This window comes from Danio rerio, chromosome 5 (assembly GCF_049306965.1).
Source record: "Danio rerio strain Tuebingen ecotype United States chromosome 5, GRCz12tu, whole genome shotgun sequence".
Lineage (NCBI taxonomy): Eukaryota > Metazoa > Chordata > Actinopteri > Cypriniformes > Danionidae > Danio > Danio rerio.
Window position 1 is genome coordinate 9,294,676 of NC_133180.1, and position 17,295 is coordinate 9,311,970.

The 17,295-nt window shown below is 34.4% G+C and overlaps 2 protein-coding genes across 3 annotated transcripts in view; both read right to left on the minus strand.

Annotated features, from left to right (window-relative positions):
* rictora (RPTOR independent companion of MTOR, complex 2 a) overlaps nucleotides 1-5,125 on the minus strand; it is a 79,104-nt gene extending 73,979 nt beyond the window's left edge. For both annotated transcript variants that reach the window (XM_009301197.5, XM_021476395.3), the window contains exons 1-2: nucleotides 5,055-5,125; nucleotides 4,872-4,919 (exon numbers count right to left, since the gene is read on the minus strand). In XM_009301197.5, coding sequence (XP_009299472.3) covers nucleotides 4,872-4,919; nucleotides 5,055-5,124 — 118 coding nt within the window. In that variant the 5' untranslated portion in view covers nucleotide 5,125. The remainder of the gene's footprint in view (nucleotides 1-4,871; nucleotides 4,920-5,054) is intronic.
* Nucleotides 5,126-7,865: 2,740 nt separating this feature from the next.
* On the minus strand, nucleotides 7,866-16,425 carry LOC137495500 (FYN-binding protein 1-like). The gene is made up of 8 exons (XM_068221332.2): nucleotides 16,373-16,425; nucleotides 15,338-15,384; nucleotides 15,023-15,092; nucleotides 10,652-10,754; nucleotides 10,422-10,584; nucleotides 10,293-10,323; nucleotides 8,394-8,425; nucleotides 7,866-8,298 (listed from the first exon to the last, which is right to left on the minus strand). Exons 4-8 carry the CDS (start codon nucleotides 10,712-10,714, stop codon nucleotides 8,276-8,278), a joined length of 312 nt encoding a protein of 103 aa, XP_068077433.2. The 5' UTR covers nucleotides 10,715-10,754; nucleotides 15,023-15,092; nucleotides 15,338-15,384; nucleotides 16,373-16,425; the 3' UTR covers nucleotides 7,866-8,275.
* Between the last annotated feature and the right edge of the window lie 870 nt (nucleotides 16,426-17,295).

The following is a 17,295-nucleotide window of genomic DNA, read 5'->3' on the forward strand; positions in this document are numbered from 1 at the left end:
ATTAAGGGCGTGGCCACTTGAGTGACAGCTAGGTCTCGTTGGTCGCCGTCACGTCACCTCAGCTGAATCCTGCAGATTAGCCACTGAACTTGACATATTTATAATATTTCTGTGTTGTTTTATGTGGCTTTACACAGTCAACTGCCTTTTGGAATTGTTTCCTACAATTATTAGATGGCATGGCATGCTGAAACCATTCACGTGGCCTCCGTTTCCCATGTGAGTAAAGTTATATACTTATATACCATCTCTATGTATGTATGTTTTATTTAAGATCATTTATCGTTTATATTTATACTTAGAGCTGTAATGCACTCCAGAATCTGACTAATTGATTAGCTGTAGGCTCTAGAACAGTCGTCTGAAGTGTTGTCATACAGTGTTATGCTGGATTTCATCAATAGTCTTACGATAACTAACACAGACTATAGCCCCTTTCACACAGTGATACCGGTAAATATCTGGAAAATTTCCGGAACGACTTTACCGGTATGTTCAAAAAAGTGCTGTTCACACAGGCGAGGACGTTACGGAAATTTTCCGGAAAAGAGCATTCACACATCCATTCCAAAATACCGGTAAATTCTGACATCATTCACCACAAATGAGCTTTAACGGCTGCGCTTGTATTTGTAAACATTTGCCTAAATTACAAACTCTGTGGATGATCAATATTGTGAACAACTTTCGCAGGATCACTTTCGCATGTCGAGATGTTCATAATATTTGCGTGTGCAGGCGCTCACAGGCACACGCAAAGCTTGAAGGTAAACAAACAACGGCTTATCATAAGCATCTCATCGATGATTATTTACACAGTTGGCATAAAGAAGAACATATAAACGTTATCTGACTAACTTCTAGCAGCTAAATGTGTCTGGAAAAATATTCAAAGGTTTTTATTCTCACAAACCGCGCGGACGTAAATGCGTCTGACTGTTGTGATTGGCTAAAGCAGACGTCTCACGTCAGCACGTTCTAGATGTGCACGTGCTTATTACGGTAATCTTCCTTTTGCGTTCACACAGCGCAGCATTCCGGCAAATTGCCGGTAATGTTACAACTTCTCTTTCCGGAAAATAGCCAGAACGAATTTACCGGTATTTTCAAAAAGGACCTGTTCACACATACAACCTTTCCGGAAAATTGCCGGCAATTTTCCGGAAAGGTCTGTATGTGTGAAAGGGGCTTATATCTGAAGTGTTTGGAAATAATTTGCGTTTTCCTCCTGTTGAAAAACGTCATAAGAACAATGTTTAGTGGCTCAATATGTTACTACAGTGTTTTTAAAAGACTAAACACTTTATTGATATAGTATAAAACCAAGCACAAGTGGTCAGAATACAAACGAGTCGCAGGTGATAAAGTATTAAGCATTTCTCCCAAAGTAAAGTGTGTCTGAACCAGGTCCAAGCTAAATGCCAGCAGTGTCTGTAGCTCCGCTCACTCTCCGCCTCTTTGCCCTTGTTTGGTATCCCGCCGTGGGTGTGATGACGCGCATACAAAATGAAGACAGTTGGCCGGGCCTACTTGTGGCTTTTTTTGCGCTCTTTAGAAACCTATGGGTGACGTCACGGATACTACGTCCATATATTTTACAGTCTATGGACGATATACACTACCTGACAAAAGTCTTGTCACCTTTCCACGTTTTAGGAAAAACAAATAATAACGTGACTTTTAGTGGATCACTTGGTATCAGAAGTGGCTTATATGAAAGGCAAAGGCCTCAAGTTTACGTTTATTTTAACAAAATAAAATATGATCATGCCTTGATTTTAATTATTTAATTAGGACATTACGGTCTGACTTTGCTTAGACAAAAGTCTTGTCACTGAACAGAAATAATGTCCAGTATAGAATATAAAGTCATGCTGCAGTGGAAAACGAATTAATATTGCGCATGACTCCCATGATCTTGGAGGACTGCATCCATACATCTCTGCAATGACTCAATTCACTTATTAATAAAGTCATCTGGAATGCCAAAGAAAGCGTTCTTGCAGGACTCCCAGAGTTCATCAAGACATTCATTCATTTTCTTTTAGGCTTAGTACCTCTTTAATCTGGGGTTGCCACAAGGGAATGAACCGCCAACTTACTGTATCCAGCATGTTTTAGACAGCGGATGCCCTTCCAACTGAAATCCATCACTGGGAAACACACATGCACTCTCATTCACACATATACACTACGGACAATTTAGCTTACGCTTACATTCATGTATACCGCATGTCTGCACTGTGGGGGAAACCGGAGCACCCGGAGGAAACCCACATGAACACGGGGAGAATATGCAAACTCCACGCAGAAATGCCAACTGACCCAGTCGAGGCTCAAACCAGCGACCTCCTTTCTGTGAGGCGATCGTGCTAGCCACTGCACCACCATGACGCCCCTATTATTATTAATATTATTATTAATGGTAATAGTAATAAAAGCAATAATGACTTGAGTAATCATTTAAGCTGAAACTAAAATTTAAAACTAATTATTTAAAATAGTAATAAATATTTAACAATTATTTTACATTTAATAAGCGCCGCCCTGATGAACAGAATAATTTTCTTTAATAACTAATTTCTTTCGTCTTTGCCATGATGACAGTACATAATATTTTTACTCACTCTGCAAAATACTATTCAGCTTATGTTAATAATAATAATAATAATAATAATAATAATAAATAATAATAATAAAATGGTAGGTGTTATGTTAGATTGGTTAATGGTATTGGATAACAGTGGTTTCTTCTGTAGACAATGGGGAAAATAAAATATTTCTTAATGGATTTAATAATTTATAGCTTTAATCAAGCAAAACTAAAAGAAAGACTTCCTCCAGAAGATTTAAATTGAGGTAAAGTTGGTTTTATATTCACAGATTTGTTCAGTGGCAACTTGTGACATGCTCCCTATATTGTTTACCATGGTTCTTTAAATATTTGGTCTGAAATCACAAGTAAGAATGACATCAAAACAACTTTTTTACTATTTAATTTCTTGTTAAGATTTTATTTAACATTGTACTTTGATAGTCATTGGCTGCTAATACGATTTCCCAGTTAGAATTTGTAAATAATCCCTTTTCTGAAATGGTATTATTAAGGAGAAAGCCTGAATGTGCAAATAGAAAACCAACTTTACCTCAATAAGATACATTCAAACATATATTCAACATACTTTTAAACATAATAGCTTTAATAACTAATTTCTTTCGTCTTTGCCATGATGACAGTACATATTTTTTCACTCACTTTGCAAGATACTATTCAGCTTATGTTAATAATAATAATAATAATAATAATAATAATAATAATAATAATAATAATAAATAATAATAATAATAATAATAATAATAATAATAATAATAATAATAATAATAATAAAATGGTAGGTGTTATGTTAGATTGGTTAATGTTATTGGATAACAGTGGTTTCTTCTGTAGACAATGGGGAAAATAAAATATTTCTTAATGGATCTAATAATTTATAGCTTTAATCAAGCAAAACTAAAAGAAAGACTTCCTCCAGAAGATTTAAATTGAGGTAAAGTTGGTTTTATATTCACAGATTTGTTCAGTGACAACTTGTGACATGCTCCCTATATTGTTTACCATGGTTCTTTAAATATTTGGTCTGAAATCACAAGTAAGAATGACATCAAAACAACATTATTAGTATTTAATTTACTGTTAATATTTCATTTAATGTTGTAAACTGATGGTCATTGGCTGCTAATAAGATTTCCGTTTAGAATTTGTAAATAATCCCTTTTCTGAAATGATATTATTAAGGAGAAAGCCTGAATGTGCATATAGAAAACCAACTTTACCTCAATAAGATACATTCAAACATATATTCAACATACTTTTAAACATAATAGCTTTAATAACTAATTTCTTTCGTCTTTGCCATGATGACAGTACATAATATTTTTTCACTCACTTTGCAAGATACTATTCAGCTTAAAGTGACATTTTTTTATGTATTATGTTAATAATAATAATAATAATATGATAGGTGTTAGTTTAGATTTTGTAACTAATCCTTTTCTGAAATGATATTATTAAGTAAAGTCTGAATGTACAAATAGAAAACCAACTTTACCTCAATAAGATATAATATAATAGGAAATACTTTGAAAATGTCCTTGCTCTGTTATACATCTCCTGTGAAATACTGGAAAAAGAATTTAAAAATCACGCAGAATGCTAATAAAACTGACTTCAACTTCTATGAGATGACTTATATCTTGATATAAGATTGTTGTCGCTCAGGCCCTACGTGACTGTGATATCATGGTCTACATTCAGCAACTGCAATTAAACCCTTTTCCCTGCTGAAGTCTTTATTTAGTACATTTCTCAAGAGACACGACTGCACTGCAAGATTCATCAAGATCAGCCTCGTCAAAGACTTTAAGCATCTAACCCAAACCAGATCAGATTACACACACCACACATTAAAGACGTACAAGCTGATATATAGAGCAGCATATAAAGCCAAAGAGATGCAGTGGATGTTTACTAGCACAGCAAACTATTCTGCTGACCTGCAGATGTTTGCAAGACAACAAACTGACTGGGCTGTGAATCACAGATCAAAACAACAGCTATTGCACAAATCATAGTAAGCTGCCTAGCTAGACAGCATATCTAGGGCATTAGCGACGCATATAATGCAGTCTATGTAGGACACACATTAGGTTTTGAGACAGAAAGCATCATCTTCACCCCCTCATTCTGCTGTATAAGGGCCAGATAGAGAAGATGACTAAATACTAAAGCATTTTACTTGAATTTAGGTTGGTTATTATTACAGAGAAACATTATTGAGGTGTCTTATTTTTATCACTATGGTGATTCTCACCCCGCGTAAGATCCAGCGGTACATTCTCCTCCCCGCTGTCATTCCGACCTGTCAAACACAAAAAACAGCACAATAAAGATATTGTGAGCCTTTATCCGAGCTGTAGGTTGAACTAGACATGCGAAAGGTTTTAAAAAGCGCCGGCTGAGCTTTGTGAAGCAGGTGTAAGTGCCGTTAACTTGCCTCTCATCCGTACACTCCGGGTCGGACGGCCGCGGATGCTGACCGCCATGTTGGCAGGGACGTTCATCATCACAACACCGGAACTCTCGTAAACTCTCGCGGTGTTTTGAGTGCAGCGATGCTAAGGGCTTTGAGTCTTTTGTGAAAACCTCTTTTAATATAATATGAGAAAGACCAATTTCTTTAAAAAAATAATTTGAATAATGTGTAATGTATAATCATATCATTATTATGTGAAATTAGATGATTAAAATCATGTTATAACTTTATAAATATGTATACATATATATGTATGTATGTATGTTTGTATATATATATAGATATATAGATATGTATGTATATATATGTATTTATGTATATATATATATATATATATATATATATATATATATATATATATATATATATATATATATATATATATATTTATTTATTTATATATATGTATGTATGTATGTGTGTGTGTGTGTGTGTGTGTGTATATGTATATATGTATGCATGTATGTATGTGTGTGTGTGTATGTATATGTGTGTATATATATATATATATATATATATATATATATATATATATATATATATATATATATATATATATATATACAAATATATATACACATATATATGTATGTATGTACGTATATATATGTATGTATGTATATATATATATATATATATATATATATATATATATATATATATATATATATATATATATATATATATGTATGACATTTTTTACGTATGCATTATTAAAATTGGCATTATTGAGCTGCAAATAAAAAATAAATTAATAGATTAGGTAAACGTAGGTAATGCATTAATTATAATCATCATAATATACTATTTTGAATAACAAGCGATCACAACAAATTAAAAATAAATATCAAGAGTTTAGATGCAAAAACCTCTAAATGCTGTTTGATGTTTTCTTCAAAAATGAGCGTTTTTATCAGACTCCTGCGTGTAGGCTCGGTAATTTTACTTTTGTAGTGATGAACAAGTTATGTTCATTGCCTTTAAAGTAAAATAACTGAACATAAACATAAGAGGCTGACAAAAATGCTAATTTTTCCGATGGCATTTAGAGGTTTTTGCATCTTAACTATCTTTCATATTTATATTTACATTATAGTTGGGCATAGATACATTTTTTATTCAAGTTTAATCTCACTATAACTTTGGAATTAATCTACATTAAAATGGCTCATTTGAATTCTGCGGAAGGCATTCAGAATATGTGTGCTATCCAAATAATGACTGAAAGTAAGTCTTTGAGAACGGGTTTCTCAAGCCAGGTGGCGCATTAGACCAGGGGCTTATCTCCTGTTTCCAAAATGCATCACAAACTGCTTGAGAATAATATCTACAATAATGAAAATAAATGATGTTCAATAAGATGTACTTGTGTTTACTAACTGTTTATTCAGTTAACATGAAGTTTTAATGACCTTATAACTGAATTAATGGAATTAAGACGTGTGGAGTATGCATTTATTAGTGGCATTATTGAAGTAAACACCGCAATCAAACTATTACTGTCATGTAGGACTTTTCACCATATTTGATGACAAGACCCACACACACAGCTGTCAGTAAAGAACCCCCACCACACACACGCACACACACGCACACGCACACACACACACGCACGCACGCACGCACGCACGCACACACACACACACACACACACACACACACACACACACACACACACCAAGAAATGAGGACTTTTGAGAGAATGCTAGCCTTGCTAACTTCTGTGTCAGCCTGGCTGCTCAAATCGATCTGGGCTGTTAGAAGAAAAGGTGGACACTCATCTTTCTGAAAATAAAAAAAATACCTAATTGTTTGAAACTATGCTCCATATTAAAACTAAATTATTCTTTTCTCTTTATTTGTTTAACTGCTACAATATTATATTTATTTTTTATAGGAAGATTTTTGGTTTTGAGTATAAAGAAGGATTTGTTTTATTTGCTGCTAAGCAAAAACCCCGGAAGTATAGCTTTAACACTCTTTAAAGTAAAAGAAAAAAACAGGATTATACTTTTATGATTATTTATTTATATATATATATATATATATATATATATATATATATATATATATATATATATATATATATATATATATATATATATATATATATATACCCTGATAAAAGCCTATAATTAGAATTCTAAAATGCATGAATTAAATAAATAAAATAATAAAAATAAATAATAAAAAATGAAAATATTCTAACTTAATTATAGACAAATTTGGTCAATATTTTTCTATCTATCTATCTATCTATCTATCTATCTATCTATCTATCTATCTATCTATCTATCTATCTATCTATCTATCTATCTATCTATCTATCTAATATTTTGTAACACAATTAAAAATACTATAATATTACTATTCACCTTATTCTCAGCTGACGAGCGGGCGCTGCCATTTGAATCTTTTTGTCTCGCGACTTCCGGTCACATTCACTTCCATTCATTTTTTGACGTTAACAACTGCTCGTTACGCTGCTTGATGTTGCAATTTAATATTTTCTTATTATAATATGCTACTTGGTCTGTGTAGTCATGCAAACATTTGTTTGTTGAGCAAGTAGTTTGGCAATTTTCTGCCGTTTATTATTCCTAGTCATTTCTCCCATAGGCGACTGAATCGGAAGTTCTAAGACAATCGCGAAAACAGGCGCACTTCCGCATTTTAGAATAAGGTCAATATATTAAATATGACTACAATATTATTAGACATTTCCACCACTCAGAAACTGTATAACATTCAATTCACTCAAAGACATGCTTTAAGATCACAAATTAGTTTATTCACTGAGGCGTATATACTATGTACAATAGTTTTCACTACATATAAATCATTCTCAAACAATAACATGTGATATATTGCTTTCATCAAATGAAAATTTATTCACTGTTTACTCTCTCTTCACTTGTTCTAAACCTTTCTTGTTGGACACTATCGAAAATATTTTGAAAAATGCTGAAAACCTGTAACCATTGACTTCCATAGTATTCGTTCTTCCTACTATGGAGGTTAATGGTTACAGGTTTTCAGCATTCTTGATAATATCTTCTTTTGTTTTCAACTAAATCAAGAAGCTCCTAAAGGTTTGCAACCGCTTGCATGTGAGTAAATTTAGATTTTTATGTGAACTATCCCTTTAAGACGATGAAAACTTAAAAGCATTTGTCAATGCTTCAGTCATTGTCGTAGATGCACTCTGCAACAAACAAGAAAGCAGAACAAATAATAAGCAATTATTAGATTACACAAATAATCAACATTTATATTTCAGTTTTGCAAGTTAAGCCTCACCATCACCAACATCATCATAAACCGATCCGTCCCTTAAAGAGAGAAAGTGAAACACACACAAAATCAAGTACAGGTCAACTGATCAGAGAGAAAGAGAGAGACTAACATCTAAATATATAGTTGAGGACATGCTGCTGTTGTCTATCATTGTCCCACAACAACATTAAAATAGCGCAAATTAGTGTACAGTGTTTGTTTATTCATTTGACATTAATTTGACTTTCCCTGGTAATTACTTACTTTTATAATTTGTCACCTTGAAATTATAAGGTTCTATCTGCGTTCTGAAAAATTTTGAGATAATAAGCTTTAAAGTTTTTGCATTCCTTAGCAAACAGTATGCGTGTAACATTTGTTTTTTAAATAACATGTCTTAAAATGTAAACAACTTATAAAAAAAAATCTCATAATGTAAATAAGTTGCCATTTAATAAGAATATGTCAATAACTCAATTTTGACAAAAATGTCAGATAGAACCTTAGAATTCTAAGGTGAAGAATTGTGTAACTCAGTTACTAACTCAAATACTAATTGTGAGAATTTACTAACTAGAAAAGTAAAGTTCATAGACAAACTTTATTGAGGCTTGAGAAAGCCACGTCTGAAAGTTTGAAGTAGTTTTAAAATTAAATAATTGAAGTGGTTTTAGGAAGTTTGAAGCAGTCGGCATAGATGGAAAAGTACAAATAGGTTAGTATTTAGTATTCTAGTATGAATCGGCGCATTTCTTGCTAGGCGGTGGATCGGATGTTCTAGGTGGTTGCTAAGGTGTTGCTAGGGTGTTTTGAGTGCTTGCTAAGGTTTTACTAGAGGGTTGCTAAGTGGTTGCTAAGGTGTTGCTGTGGTGTTCTGAGTGGTTGCTAGGCGGTTGCTAAGGTGTTACTAGGCGGTTGGTAGGGTGTTCTAGTCAGTTGCTAAGGTGTTACAAGGCAGTAACTAGGGTGTTCTAGGGGGTTGCTAAGGTGTTGCTAGGTAGTTGCTAGGGTGTTCTGAGTAGTTGCTAAGGTGTTGCTAGGTGGTTGCTATGGTGTTCTGAGTGGTTACTAAGGCATTGCTTAGTGGTTGCTAAGGTGTTGCTAGGTGGTCGCTAAGGTGTTGCAAGGTGGATGCTAAAGTGTTGCTAGAAAGTTGCTAAGGTGTTGCTAGGGGGTTGCTAAGGCATTGCTAGGTGGTTGCTAAAGTATTTGCTAAGGTGTTCTAGGTTGTTACTAAAGTGTTGCTAGGTGGTTGCTAGAGTGTTCTGAGTGGTTGCTATGCAGTTGCTTAGGCGTTGCTAGGTGGTTGCTAGAGTGTTCTGGGTGGTTGCTATGCAGTTGCTAAGGCGTTGCTAGGTGGTTGCAAAGGTGTTAATAGGATGTTGCTATGTGGTTGCTAGGGTGCTCTAAGTGGTTGCTAAAGTGTTGCTAGCCAGTTGCTAAGGTGTTCTATGTATTTTTTCCTGTTGCAAACAGTGTTGTTTACCGTACATTTTTTTGATTAAACAAATTTTTTGACCCTTGAATTGAACTGTATCTTTGTTGAACTAAAGAATTTTCAACTTACTTCTGAATTATTATTATGGTTTTCATGAGTATTTTGGTCTCCATAAAAACATTAAGCAACTGTTTCCAACATGAAAATGATAATAAATGTGTCTTGGGCATCATGTGACATTAAAATCTCAGGTAATCACAGTCAAAATTGTTCTTTGCATTACAGAAATCAATGGCATTTTAAAATAAATAAATATATAATTTATTAAATAAATAAATATTTCTAATACAATATATTGCTTAAGATAATACTGTCTAATACTTTAATTATGCATATCAAATGAGCCCCAGTGTGCTTTGAAAAGCAAAAACATACATTTAAACAATACAATATACTCATTTTTACAACAGAAAGATGGTACTTACGGCTCCAAATTAGCAGTAAACACATAGCCAACTGAAACATAGAGGAATTATATTTAATAACCATTTCCTGCTTTGCTGGAATGATGCATATTCACAGCACAACATGTTTTATTTCCTTGACAAACTCACATTTTCCTTCACTGTTGCGGCCGATGAGTTTGTCGCCTGCTTGATGAAGGATCACATCTATCGTTTCTCCAGGTTTAACCGGCAAGTCTTTATTACCAAACTTCTTTATGACCAGTGTTTGGAGGACAGTAGCTTCATACAGCACTTTGATTTCAGCGTTATACTGTGAGAAAAAGCAATGAGGGTTAGTATGTGGGAGAGTTAAACAGTTCAACTTCTGTGTGTCTTACTTTAAACTTCTTCCGGAACTCTTTCTCCTCCTTCTCAAACTTTTTCTTTTTCTTCGGGTCCATTTCGGTTGCTTTGCTTGTTGAGCTGAACTGTGGAACACTGCTGTGAACAAGAGAGAATAAGAAGATATGAACTTCATTTTACCATCTTAAAAAAATAATAATAGCAGATGCATATACTAGGAGTGTAACGATAACAATATAGGCTCTTTGTGAAAATGTACCGCTATATACATTTCTGGAGAGCACCAAATATGTCCCAGGAGCTACGTTTTTTTGCAGCTTTTGTTTTCACGAATCCACCAGAGGTCACTGTGTATGCTTTTTCAGAATTCAAATTTCTCTCGTGAGTGCCATTCGCGCCAGCTGTTCTCGCATAAATCCACCAGAGGCCGCTGTCGACTGACTAACTGACTTACTGAATGACTGACCCAGCCTCCTCCCTCCCTAAACCCAACCAATAGTGTTTTCAAAAGCACCGATTGACCAACCAACCCACTTCCCTAAACCCAACCGACAGTTTTAAGAACCCCGTCGTCGTTGTTAACTTCTTTCTGCAGCTCAAGTCTGCTGACGTACATGGAAAGCTAACTTCACAAACTGGTAACAGTTTCCACACGGAGGCAGGCAATCAGCTGGTAAGCGTAAAAAGGAACGGCGTCATACCTCCCTGTAGCATTCATTTTAAAAACTAAATGCAGCCATACGTACTTCTGGCTACATAATTTGCGATCTACAGAAATATATATAGGGCTACGTTTTCAGAATGAGCGTGTGTTGAACGATAAAGTCAAGTCGATGTTTATTTATAAAGCGTTTTCCAAACAACAAGTGTTTACCAAAGTGATGTATAAGCACGTACCATTTAAAACAAAGCTCAAATAAAACAGAAATAAGAGTAGAGATGCGTTTTGTAAGTCCACTAAAGGAGGTCGAGCCTTCCCATATATGGCTCCTAAATTCTGGAATGGCCTAGAATAGTGTGTTCTATTCTCCTGTCAACAAATGATCAGCTGCATTCTGCACCATCTGCAGACGAGTAATAGAGGTATGGCTAAAATATACATGAAGGGAATTACAATAACCTAGCCAATTCAGGATAAAAATATGTACAACCCTTTCAAAGCCTTGAAAGGCAGAAAATACGAACTGCAAACTGGTTGAAAATTGATTCAGATATATAACGATTTAGATCAGTTTAAATGCCGAACAAATTAATGAGTCTCTGAGGAGTCTCTGGGCACTCAAAGCGCTACTAGGAGTGTAACGATAACAATACAGGCTCTTTGTGAAAATGTACCGCTATATACATTTCTGGAGAGCGCCAAATATGTCCCAGGAGCTACGTTTTTTGCAGTTTTTGTTTTCACGAATCCACCAGAGGTCACTGTGAACACTTTTTCAGAATTCAAATTTCTCTTGTGAGTGCCATTCACGTCTGCTGTATTGAGCCTGTATTGTTATTGTTACACTCCTAGTAGCGCTTTGAGTGCCCAGAAAAGCGCTATATAAATGTAAGGAATTATTAAGGAAGGAATTATTATTATTATTATTATTATTATTATTATTATTATTATTATTATTAACTGACTGCCTTTAGAAAAGTCAACATGGAATTTTCAGTTCTACCAACAAATAATTGCACTTTACGCTAAATGCTAGTATCGTGCAAACTAACTAGTACAATATTATGTAATGTGATCATACATAACTATACATAAAAAAAAAAACACATAACTTTGAAATACAAATCCTCCAAAGTGGAACACTTCCCAAAAAGACACTGCATTGGGCTATATGCACAGCTAGTGCTTTCAGCCAACAATAAACTTCTGGTCGAAAGTTTATGTGACTACTTTCAATTTCATAAGGTTCCATTTACAGCATCGATGTTGTACTGGAATTAAAATACAATCAGTTAAATAAACCTAAGCATTCTTTTAGTTGTTCAAGCCTAAAAGGAGATGAAAGACGTGTAGATGCTAGCGCCATCAGTAGCAGCAGACTAGCGTAGAAACTTTATTGAAAATACTGGGGTAAAATGCAGTTTATTTTCATATTTTAAATACAGGGAGCAGAATTTAATCAGTGCTTCCTGTCCAGTCTGAGACCCACTTTATTTTGCGTATTAATTAGGCAGTTAAGATCACTGATTTGTAAAGATTTACTTAAAATCTGTGTGCATATACAGTACGCCATTCGGATAACATCTATGCTCATGTCAAAACTTTGGGGAAGATTTTTGATAGCACTCTGTCAGCTAAAGGCCAGATTTTAAGCACCTGTAAAACTGCATTTTTTCATCTTAAAAATGTTACCAGACCTCGACATATGCTATCAATAGCCCCTTTCACACATACACACCTTTCCAGAAAATTACCGGCAATTTTCCGAGAAAGGTGTGTATGTGTGAACAGGCTTTTTTTGAAAATACCGGTAAATTCATTCTGGCTATTTTCCGGAAAGAGAAGTTGTAAGATTACCGGTAATTTGCCGGAATGCTGCGCTGTGTGAACGCAAAAGGAAGATTGCCGGAAAGAGCGCGTGCACGTATAGAACGTGCAGACGTGAGACGTCTGCTTTAGCCAATCAGAACAGTCAGACGCATTCACGTCTGCGCAGTTTATGAGAATAAAATATTTTATAATAGTCTTTTTGAGGTGTTGCGCTACGCTGTTTAAAAAGCAAATGCATTAGCGCTCATTTGTGCGCCCATAGGCGTTCTGGTCTAAAAAGGAAGGTGTTCTGGGGCGCACTGCTGGCGCGTTGCTATTTTGAGAAACTATAATAGATTTTTCATTAGACCAAAACTAACCCGGTCTAAACTCCGGCGCTCGCTTACGCACTGGTTAATACGCACAAGAGAGCAATAGGCAAATATCTTTACATATGAAAAAAATGTAATATTAAGGATATATATAGAATATAATAAGAATAGATATAGGATATAAATATAAAGGATTAAAATATTACAAAACATTATTTTCTAGCCTACATAAATATAAAAAAATCACTGCTTTTATGTCTTCTTCATCTCGGGAGGCTTTTTCAGTTCATTCATAACAATTTGCTTTTGTATAATGTTATTATTATTAGCAGTATTATTTATTATATCCATATTTATATTTGTTTTATTAAAAACAAGCTTAGATTTGCCCACCTGTCAGGTTTTAGACCATATGGGGCACAGCATGTGTTTTAGGATATAATTCAGGTTTTTGAGCACACTTCATAATTATTGTTCATTTATTCGTTTGCTGGAAATTAGAACTGAATTTAGAAATAGTTTTGAAACGAATATTTGCGCTCAACAAACAAAATTATTTATTTATAGACTAATTGATGTCTGTGCGTAAAGGTTTCCCTATCCAAGAGCAAAAGTGAAAGTAGATCCATTATCTCTCATTCTCACGCAGTAGATGCTCTGTTTAACAGTTTTCTGTTAAAAAACTGTCAACTGTTTGCTTGTGAAATGCTCATTTTTTCCACTTAGACTTACTTTGCGTCCTGTAAATAGCGAATGCGCTCTTGGCGCGACGCAGCTGGCTCTTAAAGGGAATGGGAGATGAGACTCTAATTGGTTTATTCTCAAAACACACCTATAACTCATTAAGAAAATAAACTCAACCCTTTTAGACCATGTGCCGAAGCGCAAGGCAGATTTCCTGTCCTTAAATTAGCAAAAACCCGTCCTGACACGCCCTGAAAGCATTTGCGCCCTGCGTTTTGCGCATGGACCATCAAAATAGAGCCCAATGTTTAAACCTGAACTGAATCCATTTTAATTTAACTAGAACTACAACAGCATACTCTCCTGCCTGCCTGATATGCTAGGATGTTTCCACAATCGGAAATATTGTCATGTCCTTTTTTCCATCTATGTTAGGCTACAGTATGTTGTAACGTGCACTGAAAATATGATCCATGTGATTTACTAACAAAATTTTAGGTAAGTGCTTGCAAACTATTTATATGGGCTGAATTTTACCAAACAAATTAAATTTATTAATGTTCAACTTAATGTTTTTGTTTAAATTCAGTCCATATAAATTGTTTGCAACCACTTATTTGAGAAATAAGTAAATCCAATGAATCATTTTTTAAGTGCACATTGATGAATTAAATTGAATTATAAATTACTAGAAACTAGCGTAATTAAAACTCTTATGTTTAAAAACATATTTAATTATTCTTCTCAAAACAGCCTTTGGAAATTTTCGAAAAAGAATTTCAATTTCACAGCAGAGCTAATAATGTTGTCTTCGACTGTATAACTCAGTTTGCAGAGTTTGATTGACAGGTCAACCAGTCATAGCACCCACATATTATCATGTTTTTATGATCCTATTGGGATAACATGTATAATCAAACCTGCTAGAAGAAGAAGGAGGAGGAGGGAAATCTGCTTGAAGCACATCATCATACGTTTCTTCATTGGCACCTGTTCAACATTAAACCAAAAACACATCTCAGAGCATGCACATTTATGCATTTAGCTGTATTAACTCCAGTAAACAGACAATAATTCACTTAATAATATTTTGCACATTGACTGTTCATGCATTGTGAAATCAAACCAGTGTTTTGGCATTGCTAGTGCCATGTTGTGCTGTGTGATCAAATTTCAAAAGAAATTAATTAATAATATTCCAATATTGGCTGCAATTAAAATGCAGTGTTACTCACCCTCACAATTAAATTCAAAACCATCTGAAGGAGGTGGAGGGGGAAAGCTGAAAAACAGCAGTAAAAATAAAGCAGATAAAATTGGTTTTATTGGATTTATAAAGTCAAATGAAAATATTAGATTTTAATCTATAAAAGAATGATAACATTTCTTCCAAAATTCAAACAAAAAAAGACATTATTTTTTTTCATAAATTGACAATTGGTCAAAAGCTGTTATTTAATTCATTCACTCCTTTTCCTTCTGCTTAGTCCCTTTATTCCACAGCGGAATGAACCGCCAACTTATCCAGCCAATGCCCTTCCAGCTGCAACCCAGTATTGGGAAACACCCGAACACACTCATTCACACTCGTACACTACAGCCAATTTAGTTTGTTCAATTCACCTATAGTGCATGTCTTTGTGCTGTGGGGCACACCGGAGCACCCAAAGGAAACCTACAACAACATGCAAACTCCACACAGAAATGCCAACTGACCCAACCAGGCCTCGAACCAGCGACCTTCTTGCTGTGAGGTAACAGTGCTGACCACTGAGCTACTGCGTCACCTGGTTTTACATCTTCTAAGCGCAAAGTGTCACTGTTTTGGAACACAGTAGCGTACAGACATCCTTAAGACTAACAGACTGATACTTACATCTTTGACATCTTTTAGTATCAATTTAAAACCAATTCATATGGTTGGAAATGGACCTGTAAAACCATTTCTGAAGACTTTTTGCACTTACCTTAGCCACATAGTAGAAAACTATTTAACATATTGCATACATAAATGCATTCTATGCCACCTTTAAATTATTTTAAACATGTTCTTATGCATTTAATTTTCTGTTCTTATGTATTTAATTTTCTTAATTTGGTATTTATGTATTAATTGTTTTGTTGATTTAATGAATAAAAGATTAGGGGGTGGGATTAATAATAGATAAAACATTACTGTTTACCTCTCAATATTTAATTTGTATTGTCATACAAAAGACCAATAAAAAAATATTGAAATAAATTATTTTAAACATAAAATATGCAATTACCTGGAATTAGCTTGTTGATCTTCTGGACACTCGTAAATATCCTCATTGCCTTCAGCAGCTATCAATGTAAACAAGGGCAAACCAAAAAATCATTCCAGCGAACATTTTCTTGACTCTCAGTAAATATTTCATATATTTCATATTACATATATATACACACACACACACACACACACACACACACACACACACACACACACACACACACACACACACACACACACACACACACACACACACACACACACACACACACACACACACACACACACACACACACACACACACACACACACACACACACACACACACACACACACAGTTGAAGTCAAAATTATTAGCCCTCTTGTGAATTAATGTTTTATTATTTCCCAAATAATGTTTAACATAGCAAGTAATTTTTCACAGTGTTTCCAACAATATTTTTTCTTCTGGAGAAAGTCTTATTTGTTTTATTTCGACTAGAATAAAAGCAATTTTTTATTTTTTAAACCCATTTTAAGGTCAATATTATTGGCCCTCTTAAAGGTGCTGTATGTAGGTTTTTGACTCTTCTAAAGCATACAAATACTATAATATGTTTGCAGATATTTAAGAAACATGCTAAGATAACATTCTTGTTTATCTGATAAACAATGCTTAAATCAAATGTTCTGCTTTGAAAATGTGAGTTATGTGTTGGAACGTCTGTCTTTGTTTTGGTTCGTTTATCCCGCCCAATGCCAGTTTAGCCAATAATTTTTCAGCACCCCGGGTTGCCTTGGAGGAAAACAGTGTATTTCATTCATTCATTAATTCAGAAAGGCTTTCAAAGCATGTTTCCGTGACTGAAATGTGACCTCAGGTAGACAGTAGCAGACTCCGAAATGAGGCACAGATTCAGAGTTCCTCGTGAGGTTATTATTTAGCAAATAATATAAATA